This window comes from Dermacentor silvarum, chromosome 3 (assembly GCF_013339745.2).
Source record: "Dermacentor silvarum isolate Dsil-2018 chromosome 3, BIME_Dsil_1.4, whole genome shotgun sequence".
NCBI classification, from domain to species: domain Eukaryota; kingdom Metazoa; phylum Arthropoda; class Arachnida; order Ixodida; family Ixodidae; genus Dermacentor; species Dermacentor silvarum.
The window spans coordinates 196,699,183-196,726,326 of NC_051156.1; the positions used below are offsets into that span (position 1 = coordinate 196,699,183).

Below are 27,144 nucleotides of genomic sequence, written 5' to 3' on the forward strand. Positions count from 1 at the left end.
ATACGTTTTTCGGGATAATACATTTTTTTTCTTTTCCTGGCCAACACCCCATAGGAGCAATTTACAGTCAAAACTCGTTAATACGTACCCGCTTAATGTGTAATTGCAGTTTAAACGTAGTCACGAAGATTCCCCCATCCAGCCCCCACACGTAAGAATTATAGTAAACTTGTGTGCAGTTCACCACTACTCTCATTTCTCAATTTTTCCTTTTTCTCGGCTTTTGCGTTTCCCGGCGCTTATGTTTTTTTTTTTTTTATGGTCCCGTGAAAAGCGCCTCAGCGGGGTTCTACTGTACTATAATTCAGGTATTTTTGTCCTGGATGTAACTGTTTTTAACAAGTTTCTTCTGTATTTTTTGTGCACTGGCAACATTGTCATTGCAGTTCATAATGATTGCATATTGACCCTTTTCACGGCGATCCTGTGGGCACTGCCCTGTTTGATCACGTAGGGACGCGTCCATTGCTTGCCTCAACTGCCTCCGTTGCCCCCATGTTTGCAATGGATGTCTATGATGCCGGTGCGGCTTAGCAAACCTCTGTTTCGGGAGACATCATAGGCGGTGACTGGGTGGACGACACAAAGCTTTGGCCACAGCTTCAGAGAACATGCAAAAACGCTTTCGGAGCTGATTAAGCTACGTCCAAACGGCGCGAGCAGCGTATATGGTGCTTGCTCTAACAGCGGAGCTAAATATGTATTCCAAGATATCCAAACTTTCTGCTCATGAATTGAATCAGGATTAGCGTGTTTTGCACTTCGTTCTTTATTTGGCAAATATTTTGAAGCAGCGGCTTGCCATGGTTCTGACTCCCTAAGGTTACTCGGTGCAGTCACTATTTGATTATTTTCTGCCTAATCATTTGCGGGTGTGCTCAATTCCGTTAAATTTGTTCTTTCTGGGCACAAGGCTTGAAACGTAGCTGTTCTGTACATTGTAGTACCTTGTAGCAAAGACGTATAGTAACTAGTAACTAGTCGCTAGTAACTCGCTTTCTCTTATGGACCCTCACGAAACATTCAGCTTCGACCATTCGTGTGCCATCGGTGTAGTACCGTCATTTATTGTGCGTATATGGTGCACATATATTCAAGTCTGTGCCCATTCACTTATTCTTGACACGTTGGCGAAAGAGTGAGCATAAGTTTCCGTGCCAGTTGAAGTAGATGTGTGTAGATAGTGTGCTTGAAACCTACTATGACAGGAAGCGGCGCTACTCCCTTTATCAATGTTTAATGAGCCGTACTCTTGCCGACGTACGGGCGCTGAAACCCTTTCTTTGAAGGTGAGCGATACAACGCTGGCGGATGAGCAAATTTCTGTATCCTCGAGGAAAGCCGTACACCTTGAAGTGCCGGAAACACGTACAGACAGTTGCAGCAGCGGTCCGCGAACTTGGCCACACATATTCATTACATTCCTTAATATGTCAGTCACTATTTTTGCAGCCAACTACTGCACACGTCTTCAATCTACATGATTCAATCTAGCATAATTGGAGCACAGTGCGTTAGCAAAAACTCAGTTGCATTTCCAATAGCTGATCGCACAGAAGCAAGGCAGAAGCGTTAATAGTTTTGTATTCATGTGTTATCACTGAGGCGATGCATGGCACGCCGCCGAAAGCGCCATCTCATTTCTCTAGAACAAACTGCTCTGCGAAAAGGGTGAATACACACAGCATATCAACTTTTTTTAAGGTAAGCAAAGTGCTGTGAAAGCTTATGTTTCTGCACTTTTTTCATGGCGTTCATGGTCTGGTTGCCCTGGTGTAAAAGTTGGCCATACTTTTTCTTTGCCTTGCAGCAGGGAAAAATGACTGCAACATCCAAACCAATCACCACAGCATCTGTGACGCCACAGCAGATGCAGCTGAGGCAGTTGCAGATCCAGCAGCAGCTGCTGCAGCAACAGCAACAGCGGAAGGTCACACTCCAGACACAGCAGAAAGTGGCTGGCCTTTCCCAGGTATGCTGCTGGCGTTCCTCTCTGGACAAGTGCAGTGGCACTGTGAATTAAAAGTGGGCTTGAGTTGTGTTCCTTGCAACAGAAGTGCAAATGCAAAGGTAAAGGCAGGAAGAACGCCACTTAGAGACATGGCTTGATTGGCCATGCACTGACCAACACTCGTAGCGCCTGCTCAATCAAGCGATCTCCGACATTTGGCATGTGGGAGGACGACACGCAAGTGGACGGCACTGCGGGCGTATGGTGCGCATCAAGCCACCATCCTTCTCGACTCGGCTAACAGCTTTGGCAGAAATGCATTGGGCAACCTTCAAAATTAACGCACAAATAATGCACGAGTGGCAAAAAGACTAAACGCACTTATCACGTTAACGAAAAAAAAAGCAGTAGCTGGAATCTGCTGCAAGCACCACCATTTCTTTATGAAAGTTTCCTTGTGTCTTGAATGCGTTGTTATGACCATGTGTCTGTTAGATATCATGTTAAAGGCACATTAGAAGTAAGTTGCACTGTGTTAGGAAACATTGCTTCTTCAGTAGTAAAACGGGCACCCTTATCATGAGGGGAGGCATGGTAAATCTGAAAAGGAATCAAAGACGAAGCCAAGTGGTGGTGCTATGCTGAAGTTGCCGCTCTAGTTTGTCATGATGTTATGCATTTTGATGACATCTACTTGGATCCTGTTACCATACAGTGAAGTCTCTTAATTTGAATTGATGGATAATTCGAACTGCTCTGTTGGTCCTCGCAAAGTCCTATGTATTTGAATAGAGAAAAACTCCCGCGAATTCGAACTCTGAAAATTGTGCACTGGTTATATAGAACAAAATTTCTCACTCCCATGGACCACTTTTCGGAGAAATGAAGGTGAAGTGCGTGCCTTAAAAATGACGAAAGACTCATGGGGAGCTGAGACCGAACCGCAGCAATCAGAGCGGCATGTGCCCTCCTTTCCCGTCTGGCTTAGAACGAGCAGGAAGGAGCCCACCAGTGTGCGCTTGATCCCGATACCGTGCACTGACCAACGCAACATTCCTAGCGCCCACTCAATCATGCGATCTCCAACATTTGGCACGTGGGAGGACGACACGCAGGTGGATGGCATGCAGGCGTATGGTGCACATCAAGCCACCCTCCTTCTCGGCTCACCCTCGTACACCCACATCAAACGACATACAAGGCGCAGTCTTATCGCACCTGGACTTTATGCGGAACCTAGGCTACTTCCGGCACATGTGGTAGTGTGCTGATGGAGGAAAGATAAGACCTTTCAATGGGCCGCACAATTGACCCAGCGCTCCATGGAGCTCTCCTTCTTTCGAACTCAGATTTATTTGAATAAATTTCCTGTCCCCTCGGAGTTTGAATTAACGAGATTCTACTGTATTTAGAAAATTTTAACGCATACATTTTTTATTTGAAACATTTCCTAAAACAAGGACGTGCTGTAGGTTCGAGGTCAGACTGTATTAAGGGTGTTGCATTTATCGTTTCTGGCAATGAAAATTGGGTGCACATTAGAATCAAGTAAATACGGTGATTGCGTTGGGACGACTTGTGGTCAAAGATGCCATTACTGTACTTATTTGATTATAAGGCGGTCACGATTGTAAGGCGAGAGTGCAGTTTGGGGACCCATGAAAAAAAACTTAAGTATGCACACTGGTGCAAAATGGCGACCATGAAAAGGGGGGAGGGAGCTTCAACACGTGGAGTGCGACTTATCTGCAAATTTTGCCTTTAACACGGTCGTGAAGCCACACCTAAAGGCAAAATTTGCGTATAAGGCGGGGGTTGACCTTGAGGTTAAGGATTTTGGGAAAATTCGCCTTATATTCGAATAAATATGGTAGTTTTGTTGAATGTCGGGATTATGTGGCGTGAGCAAAGCATGGAATTTTGCGTGCTATGGCTTACCTCCTCAGGCTCAGCTGCCAACAGGCAAGGCTCCGACAGTGGCCACCCAGCTGGGCACTGTGCAGATTGTTCAGCAGGGTTCTGGACAAGGGGCCAAAGCCACGACCCTGCCATCAGCCACAGCCATCACCGTACAGCAGATCATCAAGCAGGTGCTGCCTGTCAACCAGAACTTTCTGGTGGGTGACTATCTCTCTACCTCTCGCTCCAGCCACCTGATCAAAAATATCAGTTTAACGATTTCTGCACTAATAAAGTTGAACCCTGCAATAACGAAATGTTTGGGCAAAGCAAAAAAATCCGCTCTAACAAGAATTGAGTTATGAAGTAAGACAGCACAGACAGTGAATGCTCTATCAAAATTGTTGCCGCACTTTGGTGAGCCTTGCTTGATGCTATCCAGAACCATATTGCGACAGCACTAAGTGCACCTTATGTGTCGGTTAGTGATGACAACATTGCCATGAAACAGTATTCTTGGCCGGTAACTTTTGGGTGATAGTATGATCACTTTCGCGGGGGTTAGCACAGGATCCATCGGCATCTACGAGCAACAGCGATCCATGCACACAGCAGGGTGTCTCCAGTGCTCTAAAGCACGCGATCTTAGCACAGCGCCAGGAACACTGTCGCTTGCAGATGCCGACACTTTGTGATATCCCACGAAAGTGATCGTATCCACAGAAGTGATAGATGGAGAATATGGCCCCATTACACGAACTTTTGTCCGACGCCGCCAAATCTGCACGCGATATTTTTTTGGTTGTACCAAAATTTGTGTTTTAAAGCAGGGGCTGTATTCTTGGACACTCACTTTCGGGAACACACTACGACCTGGGCCCCAGTTCTCAATCACGGCCAGAGGCATGGAAGCCCACGCTGTGGCCATAATCTCAAGTGTCTTGGGTTTTCATTATTGCAGGGGTTTGACTGTAATTGCGAAATCCCCACGCCAATGAAAAGTTCATTTGCAGTCAAACCTCAATATGACGAACACAAATACTATACCAGATTATCGTACATAACGAAGTAAATAATTTTGTTGCCCATGCTTTATTTCTGTGAGTATTCTACTGCTCTAATGCAAAATGAAAATGCAAGGTCTGAGACAATAGTGATTATAGCGAAATGAACATTTGTTCACTTGGCAGCACAGAATATGTATTTTGGTAGCAAAAATGTCAGACTCAGTAAGAGCATCTTGAAAAGAACCGTTTTGGCCAATGGCTTGGCTGGCTCACAGCTGGCAAGTCAACATGCCAGTCATCAATGTGCTGGTCATCGAGTGTGTTCTATTTACGTGTATCTTTCTTTGGGTGCGTGCCACCACACATGTTTAGTTTGTAAGCAAATGTTTACTACAATTTATGCTGCCGATAAAACTAAAAGCCATACTTTGCCCTGAACCACCCCTCGCGCTTGGCGAAAAAACACATTCAGCGGATGGCATATGCTGCTGTGAACATCTCGGCCAATTTTTACACTTGTGCGCGACACATGGGGCTCACAAGCAGAGCGTGAAGTGATCTTTTTAGCAAACGCTCTTTTTTTAACAGAAGCCATGTTCCTCACTCTCTTCTGTGTGCTTTATTTCGTCATAAAGCTCATACCCTTACTTCAATCGGAAGTTGCTGCGGTCAGCTAACCAGCATAGATACCGCGGCCACCACGGGGTGCCTCCATGAGTCCACTGGCTAAGAGCACCACAGCTCGCTGAGGACAACCGCATTTGGGTTGCGTTTAGCGCGTTGTAGGCACGAAAATCGGAAGTTGCGGATGAAATTTGAACTGCGTGTCACGGTGAACATTTAGAAGCCGGAGCTTTGTGGGCACGCCCCACTCTGCCGTAGCCTTCGCAGTGCAAGACATTGAAGAAGGACCGGGAGCGCAACGGAGGCCGAGTTTGATTGCCAATAACTCCGTTTCTGCTGAACGGATTGAAGTACTTTTTCACGGATAGCCTATTTTCATTTCAAATGCATTTCTCCATTTCGATAAAAAGTGATTCAGGACCCCTTTAATACCCCCGCCACCCCTGTCAGTGCGATATCAGTACAGTAAAATCTCGTTACAACGAACTTCGCGGGACCGCCGAATTTAATTCGTTAATTTGAATTATCGTAGTACTGAAAAATCAATATTTCCATGTCGGTAATGCAACACAAGAACGAAAATTACATACCTTTGCAGCAGATGTGCGTAACGTACGTAAATAATAAACAAGAACGCTGAGCACAGTTTAACTGCAATTTATTGCTTGAAGAAGTCTGTAATCTTCTTCTGCCGAGTAGACAGCATGCGCTGCAGGACGAACGCCTCTACATCCTCGACCTTCTTCTGAACGTCATCGGGGACATCTTTACAGCGCCCGAGGAATAATCGCGTCTTTTCTTGAAAAACTAAAACATCTCAGCTGGAAACACTTTGTTCTTCGTGTGTTGATTCAGTGTCGGCATCGTCTTCTAGCACTTTATTCACGATGTCCTCATTGGTGAGCTCCGTGGATGTAGCCACCGCGCTGTCGCTGTCAATGTAATCGTCGAAGGTCACCGCGGTGTTGACGGGGAGCTTCTCGGTAAGCTGGTTCTGGTAGTTTCCAAGCCGCAACCGTTTTCTTGAGGGAGCCAGCTGTGACTCTCGATGCAATTTCATGATCTTTTCCCGATCCTTGAGCATCGTTGCCATTGTTGACGGGGGAATATCACGCTCCCTGCACAAGTACACTTGCTTTCTACCAGCATTCAGCTGCGTCAAAATGTCCACTTTTTCTTGAAGCATAAACTGGCATCGCTTCTTTTTAACGCGGGGGCCAGCAGAACTCATTGTCAACAAAGCAACCACACAACGCAATCACAGCACCGATAACTTCGAAACTCCTGCCGATCGCTACCAACGTGGTGGCGCTAGGCCTACGACGTAGTAGGAGAGTCCGAACATGAACATACGCGACGCTCACGCTGATGCCGATGCTGCTGGGGCTGTACCCGTTGAAACGGGTTCCCCAGCGCATGGCTGCTGCTGCTGCTGCTGCGGATGATGATGATGATGATAGGTGTAAACCTCAGGGATTCGGTACCGAAACTTCAACGGAACTTCGTAATGATGAAGCATCTTGGTGATTACGGGATTAAAATTACGTACGTTATTCTGAAATATTCGGTAATCTGAAATTCCTAGTACTGAAAGTTTTTTACATTGAAAATATAAGCATTTTGGCGGGGATTTTAAAAAAATTCTTAAATCTGAAAAGTTCGTTAATGTGGTGTTGTAGTAACGAGATTTTACTGTACCTTGACATCGCTGTCTAATACCTTGCCATCACTTTGGGCAAAGCTGCTTTTTTAAACTGACATTTGACTGTGTGCTTGTTTGCCCACCAAGGCCTGTGCAAGTGTGTTCTGCGTGTCCTGTAGTATACCGTTAATCCTTTCTTGTTGCCCTGTCACGACAGGTGTCAAGCGCGGTGCAGTCAGCAGCGGGCGGCAGCTCCGGCGGTGCGACGACGGTGAGCCCCGCGACACAGGTGCAGCTGCACGCCATGCTGCACAAGCCTGCCGTGAGCACAGTTGCCCTGGCTGCACCGACGGTGGCCTCCTCGGGGGCCACTACAGCCACCCTGGTGCCCACCCGCATCATGGCGCTGCAGCAGCCACCCGGACAGCCCACCGCAGTGGCCCTCAAGCAGGGCCTGCAGGTCGGTAGTGTGCGTGTGTATGCAGGTGGTGGTACACAGATGTACATGCGAAAGTAAGGGGGGTTGCTGTGATGTGTGCTGGTTGCATAGCTTGAGTAGTGCCTGCCTGAATACGTATTATCACAGTTCCATATTCTGATTTAGTGTCACATTTCACTTTCTTACCCAAAAATTGCCGATCATTATGGGCTAAGGGTGTTGATATTGCTGGGCTTTTTCCGGCTGCTTGCATTCAGAGCAGTACGGCTGTTCCACTTTCGGTGCGACTGATACACTTTTTCATAACATTGAACTTAAGTGGCAAAGCAGTGAGATGTCTGTGTGTGGTCAACTCCCCATGCAGTTCCTTCTAATGAGAAAGTGCCATCCACAATATGCGTATACCGTGGCGTTGCAATGGTTGCTTTACTTTTTGTTGAAAAGCATGCGCAAACAAACTAGATTTGACTCTTTATTTTTCCCAGCGTGGTCTTCTGTTTAAAACTTTTTGTTTCATAGGCATTACTGACTCGGTTCCAGAGCATGTAACGACCACAAAGTTTTCGTTTGCAAATACTTCATTTGTAGCGTATGAGTCCTTCTGTTTGCCATTGTTCTGAAGAAAAGTATACCGTATTTACACGATTGTAAGTCGACTCAAATGTAGGTCGACCCCCCCAAAATTGCATGTCTAAAAAAAAATTTGTGTGTGGAGGGGAGAAAACCCACGCGAGTGCATTTCACACAAGGGATATTTATTGATGGGGTTGCTAAGACTACTCATCGTCACTAGAGTTGACCTCACTGGTACTGCTGCCGTCATAGCTGCTGCGGTCCCACAGCACGTTGTCATCAAAAGTGAGGCCACACTTCGCGAACTACCGCACCACGACATCGCGCGGTACAGCCCCCCACGCAGAGAGGACCCACCCGCACACAGTAGCCAGAGAGGCCAAATTTTCGCGCGCTGAAGCCGCCACTGCCGCACCACACGTTCACTGACTCCAGACTTGCGTCCCGCTGCGCAGTTGTTAGTTTCCTCAACATGGAGGATAGCAGCCCGTTTGAACGCTGCTGAGAATGTGCGCTGAAAGTTCTTGGCACTCATGACAGGCGCGACGATTCAGCACAACAGCAGAAGGGACAGATGCGCGCGGCCGTCGAAAGCAATCGTATCTCAAAGAAAAGCTCTTCCGCCAACTACTAATACCCCCCAAACGACGGTTCTTCCGCCAACTACCAATACCCCCCTAACGGCGGCTCTTCCGCCATCTACCAATACCCCCTAAACGGCGGCTCTTCCATGATCGATGCTCCCACAAGAGCCGTGCACTCGTGGTGCGCGCAATCAAAATGTGTGCAATACAGTAAATTATTACGCTACGCTTCTACCGTAACCATAAAAGCGTAGGTGCAAAGTTGTAACCACGCCATAGCGCCCCCGATTTCTCATTTCTCTTGCCGTTACTAGCGGTACACGGTTCGGTTTCGATTCTAAGTCGACCCCCCAACATTGGATTGCCAAATTTGAAAAAATGGGTCGACCTACAATCGTGTAAATACGGTACCTTGAGCTGGGATGCCCTCATTGTACCTATGCCTGCTGTTCTGTATTTTGTTTTTCCTTGTTTTGATTTTGAGCACTGTGTGTTCTGTTTTTTTTTCTTTTTTTTCCCTCTCCCTCCTCCCTCGCTGTCTGCTCCTCTTGTCTCCCCGCCGCATGGCTGTCTGCTCTTTTCATCCTGTTGCACCCGCCACCAACGCCAACGCACAGCCTTCTCAGTCTGACCAACAACCTGCCAAAAGGGGCGGAGCACCTCCGTCCCAGTCCACTCCAGACTCAGGACGGCTATGATCGTCATTGTCCTCTTCTTCCTCAGACACATCCTTCCTGCTTACTGCAAACATCCCCGTCTCCTCCCCCACCCCCTGTTGCCACTGTTCTTCACCAGGTGATCACAGCCTCGGCAGGCACGGCACAAACGTCATCCTACACTGTTGAAGGCTCCGCAGCGACGCCCCTGGTTGCCAGCATCGTCGCTGACGCGGCAGCCGCTGCAGCTGCGCTCAAGCCTGTGGAAGGTGGCGCCCTGCCCAAAGCAATCGCCGTGGCTGTCACCACGGCCACGGGAGCAGACAACTCTGTGGGGCCACCCAATGTGACGGCACCGTCTTCGTCGGAGACCATCACCCGTGCCGTCAGTGTAGATGTGAGCGCGGCAACTGTGCAGGCGGTTCAGGCGGCCATTGAAGCAGCTCGTCAGCAGGGGTCACTGCCGTACACCATGCGCCTGCGAAACAACCCGCCCAAGCCTGCATAGACTCCTCCTATTGTGCACTTCCTCGTGTAGACCTCTGTTCCGGCCAGTACGCAAAACGCGTAAAAAGTGTGTCTCTCACTCGCTCGATGTGTGTGTGCATGCGCTCGTCGTGATAGTGAATAAGCAGGAACAGAACTGTACACATGTTATTTCGCTTACGTGTGACAACTGGTGGAAGGTGAACATTCTCTTCCTCGGTACTGTCGGCCGAGTCACCGTTCTAAAAAAAGTGGACTGCTTTTTTTAATTGTTTTGTCTCTTGAAGGCGACCCTTTGCCTTAGATGTTGGTGCATTTTTCGTGTGCTTTTCCCCGACCCTGGTGGCTGGAGACAAATGTTTAGGATGCGTGTTTAGGAGCTTCATTCCACAAAAAGAAAGTGGCATACAGGGGACTGTTTTAAAAAAAGCACTTTGTGAATTCAATGCAAGTTTGACGGTCCGGGCACATTGAGTGCAACCTTGTATCAAGAGTTTGAGTGATGAAATTCTGTGCCTTTGCACTTGCGTATTGTTGATTTTTCTTGACGTTTGTCTCATTATTTTTTTTTCTCTCTATTTTTCTTTTTCGTTGTTCTTTTTGGTAAGTGCAAGTGTTTGGGCACAGTCAGCTCTGCTTCTCCAAATGTGCGAGACTAGCAGGGCTGCTTGTTGTATAGCTGACACTCATCTTGTACATAAAGCCTCATTTCGAACACCCTGGTACCGTGTGCGTGTCTCACTGCTCATTCATAAGTGTCACGTTGTTGTACAGAGCGCATCGACATGGAATGAGTTCAAATTATACCACTTTGTTTTACGTGAACTTTGTAATTTATGCTAAAGAAACTGGAATAAACGCAGCTGCTTTTGTTAAGGTAGGTCACCACCTTCAGAAGTACATTTTTTGAAAAAATTTTATTGTTTTTTGGATTTAGCATATTCAAGCTCCTTGTCTAAGAATATTTGGCAAAAAGAATTATCTTGTTATCTTAAGCCATTCAAAAGTTATGACCATTTTTCCAACCTCTCCTAGACACAACCGAAACCAAAACTGAAGGTTTCTGGAGCCACAGCATCTGTCATATCGTCGTAAATGTATATTCGTATACATATTACGTAATGCTAATTAGTTTAAGTACGTTCTGAAGCTTTTGGAAGCATTTTGTGGCAATGTTTTCGATTTATTTAAAAATTTCCACAAAAGATAGAGAAAGCGAAGAGAGGAAAGAGGGAGGTCAACCAGATGAACGTCCGGTTTGCTACCCTACACAAGAGGTAAGGGAAAGGGGAAATAAAAAGAGGAAAACTAAGAGGGTGAGCATTGTGTGTGCAGCGAAGCACCATGACACCGAAGTCAAGTCCCATAGCTGGTGATGTGCGTTGAAGACATCTGACATGAACCAAGGGCCAGTGGTCGTTGCGTGAATAGGAGGCTGCGGGTGAGCCATGGGGTTTACTTGAGACTTGCAAGCACCTGATTAAGAGCATCCAGTACTTGCACTGCACTTCGCGCTGACGGAGTATGAAGCTTGCTTAAATTTCCACAAGAGGGTTGAAGCACGCATTTTTTATTTCTGGCCTGTTTTGCATCTCGGCTGCCTCATGTGCTGCCTTCCTCACATGGCGACAGTCACTGCGTTTACGTTCATTGTTTAATTCGAGTATTGTTAAATCAAGGTAATGTTATAAGTGGGTCTGACTGCATTTGTTTCTGCCCAAGTAAAATGTTTCAGTGTCCGTCCCCTCTGCTTTTCTGGGAAATCCAGAAACATATACATTTTACATATCCCATCAAATACTGAATATTTTCTGACTGTTTTGGTACCTATTTGAAAGTAGTATAGATATGTAGCACTCGTAAATATAAAATGTTTGATCACTTTTGTGCACCTCGAAGCTAGGTATGCTCTCATATTTATCGCTAGCTGCATCCCACATTCATTGCAATACCTTTTCCAGAGCTGAATTACGCAACAACAAGGTATTTGATATTGTGCTTGCTTGTGCAGCGAACAATGACTATGATTTGTTATTACCGAGAAGATTGCACAAAAATACAACAGAGTAACTGAGGACTACACAGGTGCTGCTTTAAGCTATGTTACTAGCTGACCAAAGCTTAGAAAATATAGATGTGTGCATGCAGTAACATGCAGCCGAAGTGCCATTTTTTATTTCCAATTTTACACTTTTTTGACCTGAAATCATGGTTTGGCTACTGAAAGTAACAGTTTTATTTAAAAGCAGTGTATACAGTTGGGATTAGCCGCCACATGCATATACATATTTTGATGGCGTTCATTAGACTGGAAAGATCTCGTATGATAGTAAGGATGATAGGCTCTGTCTATCATCCTTGTGAAAATCTTCATTTTATTCCCTTTTTGATTCTTGCTTACTCGATGCACTTCCTATGGCCAGTTCAAATGTAAGCAAGAAGAATGACACTGGAAAGTCCCTTCACCATCATGAATCTCGGAGTCAGAAGTTCGGCACGCTAGAAAGAAATGTCTGCCTCGTTGCTAAAAAATCTGAGTGACGGTTATCTGTTAGGCAATATTAGGCCTATCGCGTTAAATTCCAATATGGTAAAATTGATTCAAAGAGTTATAAATATTCGTGTAACAAGTTTTCTTAACGAGCCATCAATCCTGACTCCGAAACAAATTGGTTTCAGATAACAGTACTCAATATGGCAGGCTCATAGTGACATTGGAAGCAGTATTCAATTGGCACAGCGCCAAAGGCAATATGCAGTATTAGTCACTCTAGACATCTCAAACGCATGGGATAGTGTTGAGCATGTGATTTTGCTCAATCAGCTTCGGAAAATTAACTTTCCAAAATACATTCAAGCATGGATTGCAGAATTTTGTAAGGCACAGAGATTATTATCGATTTCAAAGCGGCACTTCTTCGTCCAGGTATATGCGCAGGCAAAAGGCGCACGTTCCACAAGGGGCAGTACTTTCTCCAGCCTTGTTTAATATTCTAATAAGCTCCACCCCATGCCATGTTGACGTACGTACTTACGTGCATGCTGATGACATAGTGTTTTTCTCGCCGGCAAATGTCGCCCAAAAGCTTTATAATATAATAGACACTATAGACTGTTATGGAAAGGTGGCTTCTTACGATGCATCTCTGTCTCCGCGTTAACAAATGCTCGGTGCTCGCGTTTCCCGTAAAGGAACCCATATATATTTCTCTTATCACCTAGATATGATCTCACAAGTATGAGACTGTCAAGTATCTTGACGTGATATATGACGGTTCTCTGTCTTCGAAGGCGTACATTGACTATATTGCAGTAAAGGGCGTTCGTGCGGTTCGTTTGCTACGTAGGCTAAGCAGTTATTGATCAGGAAGGTGAAGAACGCTGTTATGAATATACTGCATGTACGTTCGCCTGGTATTGGAATTTGGGTGCTTATTGTAAACTGGAGCTGCTGATATAAACGTCGCTCGCTTTTTCTTCTGGAGAAGCAGTCCTTCCGACACTGTTTAAGGCTACCTAAATTTGTAGCAAATTAAGTTTTACATCTGGAAGCTAGGATCTCTACACTTTTTACACAATTGCGAGTGTTAGCTGTTTAGTTATATGCAAGGCTATATGAATCACCTAAAAGGCGTTCACAAACAGTTCTGATCTCCCACCCGGATTTATTTTTTGTCTTGTTGTGGCTGCGATTTCACACGCCTCAAATTATTTTTATGCACGCTCTGCTAGATCAGTTAAACGCCCAACTTCATGAGGTGATTCCTGTTTGTTGCAACACCAATTCCATCGAAGTTCAATTCGAAGACATATTCCCTAAAAATGCCAAATAACTATCTTTCCGCATGCTAAGCACCAGCTTAAATGATTACTTTTTGCACATGCCAATAAAAACAGGTATTGCCACTGACGCTTTCCAAAATTAGGAAAAGTATGGAATTGGAATATTTTATCCTCTTCTCGATTGGTCGTTTTCCCTTCGCCTCCAAAACTTCGTCCCGATCTTTATCACTGAAATTTCGGCTGTAATTCTAGCCATCCTGTAATTCTAGCCATGGTGAGCAAGCAGTTGCCAACTGCTTGATCACCAGCCTGCTTTTTCGACACCTTTGCATTGAAGTCACCCATGACTATAGTATACTTAGTTAGCACCTTTCTCATCTTGTAATTCAACATCTTCATAAAACTGTTCTATTTCTTCATCATCGTGACAGGAGGTCGGGGCATAGGCTTGTACTACCTTTATTCTATACCTCCTATTCAGCTATATTACGACGACTGCTACCCTCTCATTAATGCTGTATAATTCATCAATGTTGCCCGCTATGTCCTTATGTACTACAAATCCCACTTCAAATTCTCTTTTATCTGGAAGACCGCTGTAGCAGAGGACGTCGCTTTTAGTCAGAACTGTATAAGCCTCACCATTTCTTCTAACCACACTAAGGTGAATAATATCCCTGGCAATACCTGATAATTCCTCCAATAGCCCTGCTAAGCTAACCTCACTCGATAGGGTGCGCGTGTTAAATGTTGCCAGGTTCGGTTTCCAGTGGTGACCTGTCCGGACCCAGAGATTCTTAGCACCCTCTGCCACGTCATATCTATATCTATATATATTAATCTTCCCGAACTGTCTACCATTTCTTCTCGGAACGAAAAAACCAAACATTAGTACGCGATTTTACTCTATTTCCATCACTCTCGATCATTTTAATCCCTATTTCTGTGTCCTCCATAAATGAGAAAATTCAAATATTCTTTATTTGTTTCATTTCTGTGCCTGGTGTTCCTTGAGTGAGTGAGTGAAATAACTTTTATTAGAGGTCCGGCGAGGACGCGAACTCGTCGCGCACCCGGCTAGTCCGACGTCGGGACCGGCAGGTCTAGCCCACCGGCCCGGTCGCGGGCACGCCGGACAGCCAGGATTTGCTTGTCTAGAGCGGGGCTACGCAGAAGCGAGTCCCACTCATCCTTGCTGAACTTGGGGTATCTCGACCCGCACTCCCAGAGCATGTGTGTTAGAGTGGAGGTCTGCCCGCAAGACGGGCAGGCGTCGTCGCGATATACGTCAGGGTAAACTTCGTGCAGAACGGCCAGACACGGAGATGTGCCGGTCTGTAAAAGTCTAAGCGAAACAGCTTGCGCCCTATTCAATTTCGGGTGAGGGGGTGGAAAGACCCTTCTGGACATGTAGAAGAATTTTGTTACCTCGTTGTGAGTAGCGGGAGCATCCCTGTGGCCGTAGGGGGGAGGGGTGTCGGCTCTCCTTACAGAGGAAGCGCGGTCGGTGAGGTCGCGCGCAGCCTCGTGAGCAGACTCATTGAGGTTCGGGGGAGCACCCTCGACCGACCCTACGTGAGCGGGAAACCAGTGAATCGAATGATGCGGGAGAGCATCCGGATTGGAGACGCTAAGAAGACGAGCAGCTTGCTCGGCGATGCCACCCTTCTGAAAAGCCTTAACTGCCGTTTTTGAATCGCTATAGATCTCAATTCCACGAACGTCTAGCAGGGCGAGGGCGATGGTGGCTTGCTCGGCGACTTCGGGGTCTGAAGTGCTCCTTTATTTTGCTTATTATTCATTTCCTTTATATTTTCAATCTTCTTGATCTGTTAATAGGCACTGATCTTGACGATTAGAGGATCATCATCATAATCAGCCTATAATTATGCCCACTGCAGGACGGAGACATCTCCCTGCGATCTCCAAATACCCCGGTACTGCGCTAGCCTATTATTAGAGGATATCGGTGGTAACAACACCCGATTCTAGGCTTACTGCTGATGGGTGATCAGTAGCATTTTTGGCTGTAATAATCATTATCATTATATAGGGTAGATCAGGTGCGGCGGTTAGCCTCGTGGGCACGTGCAATTCAGTGAAGACGAGGGTAAAAAAATTTGGAACGGTGCCAGCGGCTGGAGGCGGCTGAGCCGACCGGTAAGTGTAATGCCACTTACTTTTCAACGTCTTGTTTGCACGCAGCCGTCCAATTTATGGCCTCTTTCGTGGTCACGGTGAAGCACAAAAATTTCAAGGGGTCACATATGGCTACGGAAGAAGGCGTACGTAGGTTTCGTTGTAGTTTGGCTCACCAAATCCCCATGAAAGAGCACAAGATGACTCTGAAGGGAACAATTAACTGCTTTTAATTTGATAGATCCCTGCTGAGTATACCACTGAAGCGTCCGTTTTACGAAGAAGAACGCAATTGTTAAGAAATACGACAAAAATTTGGAGGATGCTTAAGATTCGCCTTCAAGAGTGGAAGGCGATAGCATTCAAAGATCCTTGACTGTTTCTCACACTTCCCGGCAACTGCAGCTTATGCAACCGTAATGTTTACCGGGAAACGCTGGCGGTGAACGCTATGCACGAAGGCTCGCTTTCTGGTAGAAACGCGGCCTCTTTCGTGGGCCGGCCTTCTTTTATTGCTTGCACCTTTAATATTTCAGCCTGTGAAGATTTAGCATAAGAGGCATGCGCTGTCGGTGTTTTGTTTCTTGACAATTGTTTGTGGGCTGTCGCTCTCAAAATTCCGAGGAATAACTTTGTAGAGAATGCAAGACAAAGTGTGAGCAACTTTGGTTGTAAAATGTATTTAGAGGGCCTGCGTAGTTGTGGATGATTTCCTCGGCCGCGGGCGCCAATGCCGACGACGAAACCGGTTTTTCTGTGACACGGGGCCCTAAACGCTATCGCGTTAAAATATCGGAACAGAATTGGCACCGCGATTCTGAAAGCACTGAACTGGGTCCGAACGTTGTTTACGTTTAATTATTTGTGAGTGCTAAATGTAGAATAGGCGTCAAGGAAACGCAGCCCGCGTGAGGCCTAGCCCGACAGGCCTAACGGCCGCAGGCACACAGCGCCGAGGAAAGAACAAGGTGATGCAAAAAATACAATCAGGAATGGCTCATACCTCCGTCAGCAAGTAAAGACGCAATGGGTGAATATTTACACTTGTACTTGTTTCTTCCTGGGGTGATCACTTCACTTTTTGCCCGGCTTCATACTGCGGCTCTCGTTAGGTCTTGCAAGAAGTATGACCCCTGCGATCGTATAACTTGATGAATTACCATGTGTGCAGCAGGCTTGCGCGTTCACGTGTTACAGGAGTGAAACATGCTGCCAAACGTTTTTTTTCCCCCACACTTTTGCCACCTTTTCTCCCTTTTGCCAACTTCACTTTTCGCAGATTGCCTTGCTTGTCTATTCGAGTACATACCTATTCTATGACGTAGGAAAAGAATGGGCACAAGTGCAGTGGCCAAAGTTCACATGTGGTGGCTGGTTGGACACGAAGTGGGATTAGTATTCTAAGAATGGTAATTTCATTAAAATCGGAAACTTGCGCTGAGGATCCGAAAGATTCCGTTTGCCGAAGATTGTCCGGTATGCATTCATCTATTTTTATTTATTTACTTTCTAGATTTAGTTTTCAAAGACTGTCTATATATTTGTACAAGTACCTTTTTTATATTTATGATTTCGTTGACATTTTCTAAATCGTAATTCTTGTTGTCTCAATGACAAGTAAGCTTTACTATAGGGAACATTCAGCGGTAATAATGCCACCTTTGTGGCCTGCCACCGATAGTGGGTACGTCTCATTTTATTTTTAGATATAATCATCATTATTTTGATAAAGGGGTGATCACGTTTGTTGGTCGGCTGGCGGCCAGCGCGTAGAGTGACTCGACTCTGGTGAATGTCTATTCACCAGAGTCGAGTTCACTTCTACCTATATTTCTCGAAGCCCTATAAATATTACGAAGCAGCCTAATTAATAACTTCTGTCATGACCGTGGTGAACCGCAGCAACTACAAAGAGCGGCCATAAACAAGGAACTCCGTCGGAGCGGCATAATGCTGCAGTATGGAGGGCATAGCCTATGCGTACATGCACGTTTTGTTCATAGTCTGCCACATCTGTTTCATGGTTGTCTCCCGGAAAAGGTATAAAAATATACACAAGCGAAAAGTTAGCTGTTTCTAGTGTCATAAATTGCAACTAAATAACAAAAGCACCACATGTAGGGATAAGAACGTATTTATGCGAGAAAAAAATACAATAACTGCGTGGAATTGGCGCTGTGGTTCTGAAAACACTGAACCGGGTCCCAGCTCTGTCCTATGTTTAACTTGCAATTGTCAAATATTAATGAGACACTCAAAAATGAACACAGATTATATAATAAATGAAACGATAGGCACATTGTGCCCAACATTCTTCTATTTTTCTCAAGCATTCTCTGCTGGCACCGTTTCATGCCACATTGCCAGAACTGTTTCTTGATGTCTAGCGCGCTCGTTGCTCCATTGGGAATCGTCGAATGTAGAGTATTATAGCTGACTAATGGCGAGAATAGTGAAATGCTCCTACGGACACGCCGACGTGCGCCTGACGTATCTTCCGCAGATTTATTGTGTGACCTTTTTGTGTTTAACAGACAGGGGCCCGTATTGACCAGAAAACGTCTTACGCTGAAGTTGTTAGTAAGGTCAGATGCCAGCCAATGCTAATTTCGGGCATCTTTGGCGAATGCTGCCGGCGAATGGAGTAAGATCCCTTAAGAAAAAAAAAAAAAAAAAGGTAAAAAGGTTTTATGCATTCGGTTACTGCTGCTCTCAACAACAATTTTTTTCAACAAGCGATTTTATGTACGTAAAAAAAGGTGGAACAATTTGAGCACTGTAACCACCTAAGCTTAAACAGACTAAGTATCTGCCCAAGCGCTTGTGCGATTCAAATAGCTGAAAGCTTTTGAAACGTCCCTGTTTGTCAATTTTCACTTCCCGTGTTCAATCCTACGGTATAGTCATAAGCAGAACGAGGCTAATTCTTGGTAAGGGCGCGTCACCAGCTTATAGTAGGCAAATTTCTATAGCAGTTTGCGTGTGTACCTTTGCAGGGGTAGCCGAAAAATATGCGGCATATGTTATGGCTGGAACACCAGGACACGCCACGTTGGCTAGCTAGTACAACGTGACATGTACGAAACTTAATTGCCACGACGCAGCCACAACCACGTCGCGTTAGTCCTGAATATATTCTGTTCTGCTGCCCCGCATGGAATCGGGAATGCAATTACCAGGCAGCATTGGCCGTAGCCCATGTCTGCGCAGAATCGAAAGGCGCCCTTGTATACCGATTTCGGCGTAGGATTATGTAACCGACGGGCGGCTGAATGTTTTCCGCGGCCCACAAGTGCCGCGTTCGTTCTGGCTAATATGTTGCAGTGGCGCGTTCAGATTATTGAATAAACCAGAGAATCAATGAGAAATTGATCAGTCAAGTTTTGACAACAACCTGTAAAGAAATTCCCAGTTCAGTTGTGATCTGGTTACAGTTAACACAGCCCATACAGTAATTAGGAACTTAAGGAAACGCGTTTTGTCGTACGTTGAGCCAATAGCTGTTCAGCGAAAATAAAACATGCCGAGAAGTCTGCTCCATTAAGGCTGTTAAATATAAAACCTACAATTAATTTTGTATTAGTGAATTACTGTCTTGAAAAATCATTTCAGATATTGTTTCTTCACCCGCAAAGTATGATTATTAAGTTATGCTGTAAAAATTCTGATGGGGCGGACGCTCTCGCTGTTAAAGTTTTCGGTACAAATATCACCTATACCCTTTTATGAACCACTCTATTGTGTGCATGCCTCGTAAAGAGCGAGCCCCGTTCTATCTCGTGCTAAACTATGACACTTGAAGGACATACCTAATATTGCTTACCAATTTGTTCGACTGCAGGAGGAACGACCAGCTACGAAGACCGAGCACCTTGGTCGAATCCCTGCAGGACTGTGGGCTCTCAGGTGACACTTGGAAAAACAACCGTGTCTGTCATTGCTATTAGCATAAGCCTAAAAAGTAAATTATGAGCACAAAAAATTGGGCTTCCCGAAGGGTGAAGCACAGGAACTTCAATGAGACACATGTGTCTACAGTATGGAAGAAGGCTTACATAGGTTTCGTTGTAGTTTGGCTCACTGAATCCCCATGAAAGAGCACCAAATGGCTCTGAAAGGGAAACTATAACTGCTTTTAATGTAGTAGATCGCTGCTAAGTATACTACTGAGGCGTCGGTTATACGGAGAACGCATTTGTTAAAGAATACGACGAAATAGCGGAACAGAATTGGCGCCGCGATTGTGAAAGCACTGAACTGGGTCCGAACGTTGTTCCACGTTTAATTTGTAAGTGCTAAATGTAGTAGGGCGTCAAGGAAACTTAGCCGGCGTGAGGCCGAGCCCGACAGGCCTAACGTCCGCAAGCACGAAGCGCCGAAGAAACGAACGGCTTCTTCCATTGACGACCAACCAAGAATAACCATTCTGAACTTGAAGAGACGTCAGTTATGGTCGCTTTTCAATTATACCAGTGCGTCGGGATACGAAATCGGGAAGTGTTGAGGAATATTTGAGGTGCCGTTTCGAAACAACAACACGTTCCCAAAAGTCTGTTCCATAATGCCTGTGAAATATAAAAAGAATTATCGCACATACAATCTCACGATATAAACGTCGACGTTAATGCGATTAGCATTGTAGCAATGTAGAGACACACACTATATCGCCACCGATGAAACGTGTCATATCCGAGGCGTGTATTCAGCTGGGCTCTTTTCGTGCGTGCATTCCTCGGAAACACGCTGCGGTCTTTAGCGGCGCTGCCTGGATGTCCGCGCATGGAGCCTGTCCGAATGCATATTCAGTGAAAGTTGTCTCCATATCTATGACACGCGTTCGATTGCACCCAGTACCGAAAAAAAATTACAGGAGCTTGTTTTTGCTAAAGTTAAATATCATTGAGGAGTGGCGCACACCCACTGGCACATATAGTCAGTGACCCAAGTTGTCCACAACGAGATTAATCGAAGACAGGCACATACTATGTGACCCAAGTTAGCGTCGAAGGGGTTCAACACATTTCGGCACGAGCCAAGTCTCTCATACCCAGTTACCCAAGTTGGCGTCAAACAGAATAGCCAGTGTAAAGACGGGGAACGTTGCACAAACAGACGCTGCTGTTTACTACGTAGATAGGCAAACTGTTGAAGGATACGTCGGCTTTTATTATTCGATAACTGCATCATGCATCGATACAATTTGGACAAACAGGTTAAATACACCACCAGCGATACCTTTCTGCACATCGAAACCATTGTCTCAGTGATGTGCGCGTCATGCGAGTTGTCTTATCTATATATGAGGCGTAAGGCTCAAATTACATCCGCACGCGGCCGCATATTTATATGCAGCGTGCCGGTATCCGTTACTATCACTGAACAGTAAAATATATTTTGATCCAGTTTCCCAACTGATGAGGTAATCGTGTATGTATTGAAGTACACTTGACGTGTGGAACGTTTAGTTTAAACATTGCATTTGCGAACACGATAACGTCCACCTGTTGTTGATGTTGATGCGTTCGTGCGATTTGATTCAGGACCTCCGCTCTATGCAGGGTGAGCCACTGTACCTGCCAATATGATCTACAATATTGGTCAAACTGTGAATTGTCTGCTCTACGGGTCAATAAACATCACGACCATCACGAACGTGCCCTGGTAAGGTCCGCTGAGTAGCTACGTGACGAGCGCTAAGAAGGCTACTTCCGCCAATCTGTTAGGTGGAAAGATGCTGGCGAGAGGCAGTATACATAAAATAGACAAGCGAATACAAATAATTGACTAAAAAGCGACAGCTCTCGTCAGCTAAAAAGATTGTCGCCGTCAATTGCAGTACCGATTGGCCTCTATCTCATCAATGGTGCTGGTCCGTAGGAATATTAGAGAGTTTTAGACTAGGGGGAGGCAAGTACTAGGGAGCCCCAATGCGTGCGTCCCCCTAATCTAAAAGGCTCGCTATTAGCGGCTGTATGGAACTTCGGAAATCCGAAAATTTCTATCAGAGGTAGAGCGATCCATCAGATTACTGCTATATATTTGTTTGACAGTGATAAAAACACGACACTTTAAAATAAAAATAATTTTATTTTTGAGCAGAGCTTCTAAAGCCCCGTTTGCGTCTTGCGGGGTCGTCAGGCTCGCGCGGTGATCTCGGAGTGACAGTCGACACCGGACCTTTTATTTAGTGTCACCAAATGACTACATGGAATGCACAAGAGCTTGAAAAGGAGGAACATGTTTTGCATTTCTCTCATGACACAATCTTTTCTCTCTTTGTTTTTCAGTGAGCCACCCCGCACAGGATGTTCCGCGTTCACCATCGCTTTCGGTAAGATACACTTTGTTAACATGCGTTCCCTTGTGTGGTTGACTATGATTAGTGCAAGAAAAGAATGACCAATAAATTATTAAGCCTAATGGTAAGACATGGAAATATATCTGAAGCGAAGTTTCCGTGAAGCGAATATTTAAAGGTTAGACAACTTAATGCGATTCATTCAATTGTGTTAATTTTAACCGGTGCCATATGTGATGTGTAATGTAATGTTATCTTTGTTTGTTTTTTGCCAATGTCACAACATTTTTTTCATGGAATTTCGATGTTTATGCGCTAGACCACTCACAAGCTACGCCGAAACCAAAGCACCAAATCACACGAACAGTGTTGTGGTTAATGCAACTGTCTCACTCATGTGGATGAAGGCGATGTTAGTTCAACTCTGAAGCTTCCGGTTCCAACGCCACAATACGATTATGAGGGACGCCGTAGTGCGGGGCTCAGTAATACTTTACCGCCTGGGTCTCTTTAACGTGCACCCAATGCACGGCCTCTATATTTGGCGCCCCAGTTAACTTGGACCAAGATTAAAAAAAAAAAAAAAAAAGGACAAGACCTCTAGAGAAATCGTACTGACTGCATAGTAGCCGTTGTGTGTACTTACAGCAAGTATTTTTTCATCACGAAAAATAAATAATTAATTGCTTTTAATTACTGATCCTTTTAGTTATTGATTGAATCGCAAACATGTCAATTACAAAATTGTGGGGTACCTGAAGTCACCTCCGAATCAAGGATTTGTTTCGTGCTCAGCTTTGCCTCGTTGGTTTTATACGTGAAAAAACAAAAGGCGCGAGAAACATCCGAAATACGATATAGATACACGCTTGCGCGGTGCTAATCAAGCGCTCTCATGTGAATAGCCACAGATACACGGCTTTACTAGCGGCGGCAGCTCGATACAGGGCTTCACGCTATGTGATGGTCGCGGCATCATGAGAACACGGCGCTGACGCATTGATTAGCCACGGCCGCTGGATAAAAAATAAGCGTAGCGGAGCCGTAGTGGAGGAGAGGGGAGATTTCGACGCCAGTAAACCGTGACGGCGTACTTGGGGCGCTCTAACTAAAGCCCCTATGTATATAGGGGCTTTAGCTATAACGTAAAATGATTCCAAACTGTTTTGATTCCTAACTCCTCACGTCAAATTTACGTAACCGTGCACCGACACAAGTATCGGGCGGTGACCCGCAGCGTTGTCTGAACAACCCAATCACTCTCCTCGTTTATAGGAGGTCACCTTTGTTCGCTTTCAAAACCAATAACATTGCCTACACTCTTTTTCTTATCTAATTGGCTGACAAGAGACGAGGAGCACCAGCATCGCAAAAACACCAGCAGAAAGACTCGACCAATTATCATCAAGTTTTCGTCGTCTAAAGTCAGGGATGCAGTCTGGGCCCAGAAACATAAGCTCAAGGGTGCTGGTGTATCAGCTAGCGAAGATTATTGCAGAGCTACGCGAAACTCAAGGAGGAAACTAACAGAATTTGCAAAGGTAGCAGGGCAGCCGTACTCGCTTCGCATGAATAAACTGATCATGAATAAAAAAAATGTCACACTTTCGCCCAAATGGCGAAGCAATGAATGCGATAGCAACACAGCAATGTCATACGAAGTAAGGTGAGCGGCTTTGGTAGCAATATGAACTGTAGTAAACATGAGCTTATTGAGTAAGCAGGTGCGCTGCGGCGTAAGCAGACCGACATGAACAAGAGATTCGATGACCACGACAAGGCGTGTGTGAAACGGTGGTGTTGAAGAGAAGCGCTTCCGCTGGGCAGCGCGTGCGAAGGGACACACCTGTAGCGCTGCACTTCCGATCCGGGCAGCATTGCATGTGTAGCGTGCATTGGAAAATGTTGCCGGACTATTACTAACTGAATTAACAAGTGTGGTGTCAGCGCGCACAAGCAAACATGAATAGATCACACTGAATGACTGCAGACGACTGTCAAAACGCTGGAAGCAAGCGCATCCGCCGCAGCGGGCGAAGGTACGTGCGGTCTATCTCTTCAACGGAAACTCAGCGGCGAATGCACGGCGCATACAAAGGTCAGAGCCGTGTGGAGATAAGAGACGGTGCGGGCGAGCGACACAGCTGGCCAAAGTACGAACGCAGTTGTTGGCAGAGCTGCCCCCCCCCCCCCCCCCCCCGCTCCCTCCCGCGCTGTCTCCCGGAAGTTCCCCTTGCGCCCGGTTGCAAGATAGGCCTTTGGTGCCGGAGCGCAGCATCGCCCCGCCTCCCTTCCTCCCTCCCATACCCCCACGGCCTTTCGCGCGACGGCGCGTTTGCTTTCCGCCGTGCGTTCGCTCTCCGTGATAGCGCGCGTCCCCCGCACGCTTCCGCTCGGGCATACGGCGCGCGGCGACGATTTTATCTATACGGAACCTCACGGCGATGGCGACGCCAACGGCAGAAATCCGGTTGAAGTGTCCATAGAATTGCTATCGCAATAAAAAGGTACGTTTACTGCGCATTGACTGACAGCTTACGCGAAACTGATTTGCCACGCTCGGCAGATACGCAAGATAGCGCGGCCGGTCTGGTGGTGGTGTTCTGTTGGCGGTTGCCGATACGCTTGCTTCTCATGTCATTCCAATTGTATCTTCACTTGAGCTTGTGTGTGTACGCGTGCTCATTGATTCTCGCAAAATAATTTTTTGTGTTTGCTATCGGCCACCAACTGCATCACTGTCCTTTTGTAATGACCTGCACGATGCTGTCAATCAGCTGTTCGTCAGATACCCAAAATCGCCCCTCTTCATATTTGGCGACTTCAATTTTCCAGACATCAGGTGGGAAAGAGCCCCGGTTTCCTTAAAACACAACTCAGCTGAAAGCAAGGAATTTTTAACTTTTTGTCAAGACTTCAACTTAACTCAGCTCGTTCACTTTCCCACTCGTATAACTCCTACTCCCGCTAACATTCTAGAATTAGTACTTACAACTACACCAGCCCTACCTTCCTGCTTAAATTATTCACCGGGAATTAGCGACCACTCTATAATTCACTTCACCCTACGGGCACGGGTTTCCAACAAGAAAAAAACCACGGTCATCCAAGACTAGAGCAAAGCAGATATTACTGGAATGAATAGGGAACTACAGGCCTTTGTTGATAGTTTATTTGCTGGTTTGGAGCAGCGGTCGGTTGAGGACAACTGCTTTCTTTATAAAAACAAACTCTCGTCTCTAATTGATCGCTTTGTACCTAAAGGAAACGTTTCATCGAGTCCTCGCTCTCCGTGGTTTCATAACACGTTAAAGCGCATGTGCAACAAAAAGAAGCGGATATTTCGACGGGCAAAGCTAACAGCCAGAACAGACCACTGGTCTTGCTATCAAAAATTTAACCGAGAATTCTGTACTGCGCTTTCAAAAGCAAAGAAGGAATTCTCTCATAAAACACTTCCTTTGCTACTGCTTTCTAACCCCCGCAAATTTTGGAGCATTATTAACGGTTCTAAAGCGACACACATTCAATTATTCCAATCTAATCTTCCAGTAGTTCAAAGCGAGTGCTGCAATGTTCTGAACAATGTGTTTGTTGTTGATTTTAATAAGAGCATTCCCACGGTGTTTCCACAAATACCAAAAACCAACTTCTTACCAATGGATCCCATCGCTATTGATGCAGTTGGTGTGGAAAGGCTTATTGTCAATTTAAAAGCGTCTTCATCGGCCGGCCCAGATTGTATCTCACCAAAAATGATGAAGTGTACACAAGTTTGTTCTTCATTGATATTGTCAAAGCTTTTCGAACAGTCGTTACAGGTGTCTACACTGCCCTCTGACTGGAAGATAGGGAAGGTGGTCCCTGTGCATAAATCTGGTGATGTACATTCCCCCAATAATTACCGTCCCATATCATTAACATCCATCCCAGTAAAAATCTTAGAGCATATAGTATACTCGCATCTCATCGAATTCCTTGAGTCCAATTCCTTCTTCAGCATTTATCAGCATGGATTCCGTAAAGCAGTTTCGTGCGAAACGCAATTGCTATGTTTACCAACGACTTATTTATTAACGCGGATCATGACGTTGATACTGATTGCATATATTTAGATTTTGTCAAAGCATTTGACTCCGTCTCACACGACCTACTTATCTACAAGCTTGATCAACTTAACATAGACCCCAGTGTACGTGCATGGATTAAGGAATTTCTCTCTAACCGTAGCCAGTATGTGACAGCTAATGACTTTGGTTCACCTAATTCTCCCGTAACATCTGGTGTTCCGCAAGGGTCCGTTTTGGGCCCTCTACTTTTCTTGACTTATATTGATGATCTTCCTACTTGCCTTTCTTTCTCAACTGTCCGACTGTTTGCAGATGACTGTGTAGTTTACCAGAAAATTACTAACCATGCTGCGTACCTTCATGTATGCAGTCGGTACAAAATCCTTCTTTCGGATAACGCGGATACACTTATACCGCATGTTTTCGGCCTTCGGCAAGGACAACACTTCCCGTTGTATAGTTTCTGAAACGTGCCGGAACGCAACGCTTGTTGGCATTTTGTCATGTGCAACGTGCCTTCAGCAACGACGCAGACACACGCGCGTCCGTCAGGTGTCACTGGGGTGACATGCGAACGAAATATAAGGGAAGCGAACTCGTCGGACGGCCCGCAGCTTGTGACGTCATATCCTTGCGCACACGCCGGAAAAGCTGTCTATAGTCGGATAAAGTGTGCAGAGAAGCCCGCCCACGCCCTCATAACCACCAGCCACTATTCCTCCGCGAGGCAGCAAATAGTTCGTATACTTCACACTTTCCTTGTTACACAAATAAGGCGGTAACGACAAAGCGCCTAACTTTATTCGTTTTCACTCGTCTATTATAGTGGAACGTACAACTACGACAAGCACAGTCGTATCAAGTACGACGCCATTTTGAAAAGGTCGCATGACGATGTTTTTGTTTACTTCCGCGATAGGATCTTCCACGTTCTCTTCCACCTGGCGAATTCTGTTGCCCCTGGCCACACCTGAGGCAGCCCGAAATGTTTAC

General features: G+C 45.7%; 1 protein-coding gene across 1 annotated transcript in view; it reads left to right on the plus strand.

Moving 5' to 3' along the window:
- The window catches only part of LOC119446425 (helicase domino-like), a 116,548-nt gene extending 105,965 nt beyond the window's left edge, over positions 1 to 10,583 (plus strand). Inside the window, 4 exon segments of the mRNA XM_037710851.2 lie at positions 1,811 to 1,972; positions 3,898 to 4,068; positions 7,341 to 7,583; positions 9,337 to 10,583. Coding sequence (XP_037566779.1) covers positions 1,811 to 1,972; positions 3,898 to 4,068; positions 7,341 to 7,583; positions 9,337 to 9,417 — 657 coding nt within the window. The 3' untranslated portion in view covers positions 9,418 to 10,583.
- Positions 10,584 to 27,144: the final 16,561 nt, after the last annotated feature.